Genomic DNA, 2,713 nt, shown 5'->3' with positions numbered 1-2,713 from the left:
TTCCCTCTCTCTTCCACTCTCTCTAAAATCATGGAAAAACATCCCTGGGTGAGGATTAAAAAGAAGAAGCAGTAGCAGCTCAAGTCCAGGTGTCTGCCTCTAAATCACTCACCTGCCGCCCACTGCTCCCCATCTTCCTCGGCATTATCATCATTGGGCAGACCTGGCCGCCAGCAGCGTCCCCCAGCTTCAAGTTCAAGGGGCCCTGGAATTACATGCTCGACTCTTACTCAAGAAGGAAGATGCCATTTTTATTTTCTCATCCAGTTTCAACAACACAGAAAAGCCACGTCACATTGACTGGAGGGGAAACTTTAAATCCACGAGACTTTAAATCCACACGAATGATCCACAGGACGGGTCACTCATTTCTCAAAACTGTGCGTTCATGTTTAAGGTCAGATTTTTATGGGGAAATGACTCCAGGTGACTCCGTCTCATCACTCGGCCAGTGAGAGACGTCTCTGGCCTGTGCTCACAGTCACTTCCCGTCCGATGGAGATGTGACATTCACGGTGAGGGTGCTGATGCCACGGGCACCACGGCCTGACGCAGCTGCTCCGGCCCAGGACGCGAGGGGGGCAGTCACCGGGGCCGCCGTGTCTCCTCGGGCAGGTCGCACAGCTTGACCTCGATGTGGCCGTGGCTGAACGCCTCGCCCTTGGTCTCCCCCACGGCGTCCTCCCTCCGGCCCAGCACAGCTCGCTTCTGCGTCATGGCCGTCCCCGAGGGCCCACGCCGCCGCCATGCGGGGGACCGGGTTTCCGTCACCACGCAGCAGCACACGGCGGCCAGGAAGTTCTTCTTGAAGTTCTCGTTCATAAAGGCGTACACGATGGGGTTGCAGATGGTGTTGGCGAACCCCAGGAACTGCACAACGGCAAAAGTCATCTTGATGGTGACCTCGTCGTGCTCCTCCTCGAAGCTGCCTGGAATGAGAGGCACATTGAGAACGCGCATCTGTCTTAATGGCCCGAAAACAAAACCTCCGCGTCTCATCCGCCTTTGTGTTCATGTTTAAGGTCAGATTTTTATGGGGAAATGACTGAAGACGGCAAGGAGCATCGGTTCGCACTTGGGCGAGTGGCTGAAGGTGTGGGAACTGCTCCAGGCCGCTCTGGGGGGAGCAGGGGTGTCTGCAGAACACAGCCCCGTGAGGGGCCTTCATTCCCAGAGCAGCCAGGCTGACCACCACACCGGGCCCAGCAGACGTGGGGCTCATGCATCCAACCGGACTGCAAGCTGCAGTTACCCTGGGAGCCGTGGTTGCTCTGCAAACGTTCCCTGATACAGAAACGCGGTCATCCGAGGACCCTGCCACATCAGAGGTCATGGGGAGACTTCTGAAGGGCGGGAATGCACAGGTTACTGAGTTCATGGGGCTCAGGGCAGGGCTCTCGCTGGGGACAGAGGCTGCCTCCTCTCCCGACACCTATGTGACTCGGGGGCGCAGAAGGCACAGCAATGAGGGAGGGTGTCGGAGCGTTCCTGGCTCGTCTGTAATTATTAAAGACGTGGTCACGGTCAGACAGAATTCTCTGCCACGGAATGGTCTAGTCCAGTGGTTGGCAAACTCATTAGTCAACAGAGCCAAATACCAACAGTACTTCTTCAAAATAGACTCGCCCAGGCCGAAAACCGACTTCTGCGCATGGGCCACGAAGTTTCAATCGCACTGTACATGCGTACCCACACGTGGCATTTTGCGGAAGAGCCACACTGAAGGGGCCAAAGAGCCGCATGTGGCTCGAGAGCCGCGGTTTGCCCACCACGGGTCTAGTCGCCTTGCAAACACAAAAGAAACCTGTTCAACATTCGGTACTTGATGGGCCCCGCGCATAGCGACGCATTTCCCAGGTGCGTGGTGCATTCCGGCGGGAGACGAAGCGGGGCCCCGTCAGGGGGGGGACCACACTCACTGTATTCCACCAGCATGTGCACGACGTGGAAAGGAGCCCAGCACACGGCAAAGAGGGCTACCACGGTCACCATCATGGCCACGGCCCGCTTCTTCTTCCTGGGCCACGGGACACAGTGTCGGTTAACCTCTCCCTGGCAAGCGTGTCGGATCGATGGCAGAGCTAGTAAATCACGCCGGAGCCCAGACCCCTAACCATCATTCCACCGACGTGAAAACAGAGCTAACGATCAGTTCAATGTGGGCTGTCCACTGCCTTCCCGTGGCCATCACCCCACCCCCACACCTCTCACATTATAAACACCCCCGGACGTGTGCGCAGAGGGGCTGGCCTCCGGGGGCTGCTGGGCGCGGGTGATGTCATCAGTCTTCCCAGCAAGCCTGTGACAGATGCAGAAACGGGGCCCCGAGAAGGGCAAGTAACCTGCAAGGTGAGACTGGCCAGTAAGGGATTTAAAGGAATCAGGGCTCCTCGTGTTTAAATTTAGGCAGTCTGACTTCCGTGCCTACGCTCTTATTCTTTTACATGGAAGGCCTCTCGCTCAGGAATCAGGGCTCCTCGTGTTTAAATTTAGGCGGCCTGACTTCCGTGTCTGAGCTCTTATTCTTTTACATGGAAGGCCTCTCGCCCCTGTGATAGGAAAATATCAATATTTATGAAATATGGGCAGCCCCAAGATATAATTAAAATGTAAACCTTTATTATATCTCTAAGGGACAGCATTAACCAGGATTTCAAACTAGTTTTCCCCATTATTCCTGTAAAGGTGATAAGCAGGTGCAAGCAATCGGCTC

At 55.7% G+C, this 2,713-nt stretch overlaps 1 protein-coding gene across 1 annotated transcript in view; it reads right to left on the bottom strand.

Moving 5' to 3' along the window:
- Nucleotides 1-230: 230 nt before the first annotated feature.
- Nucleotides 231-2,713, bottom strand: part of QRFPR (pyroglutamylated RFamide peptide receptor) — a 28,561-nt gene continuing 26,078 nt past the window's right edge. The window contains exons 6-7 of the mRNA XM_015559398.1: nt 1,920-2,052; nt 231-929 (exon numbers count right to left, since the gene is read on the bottom strand). Coding sequence (XP_015414884.1) covers nt 586-929; nt 1,920-2,052 — 477 coding nt within the window. The 3' untranslated portion in view covers nt 231-585. The remainder of the gene's footprint in view (nt 930-1,919; nt 2,053-2,713) is intronic.

This window comes from Myotis davidii, unplaced genomic scaffold (genome assembly GCF_000327345.1).
Source record: "Myotis davidii unplaced genomic scaffold, ASM32734v1 scaffold834, whole genome shotgun sequence".
NCBI lineage: Eukaryota > Metazoa > Chordata > Mammalia > Chiroptera > Vespertilionidae > Myotis > Myotis davidii.
The sequence above is the reverse complement of the archived record's forward strand: the minus strand, read 5'-3'. Positions and strand labels throughout refer to the sequence as shown.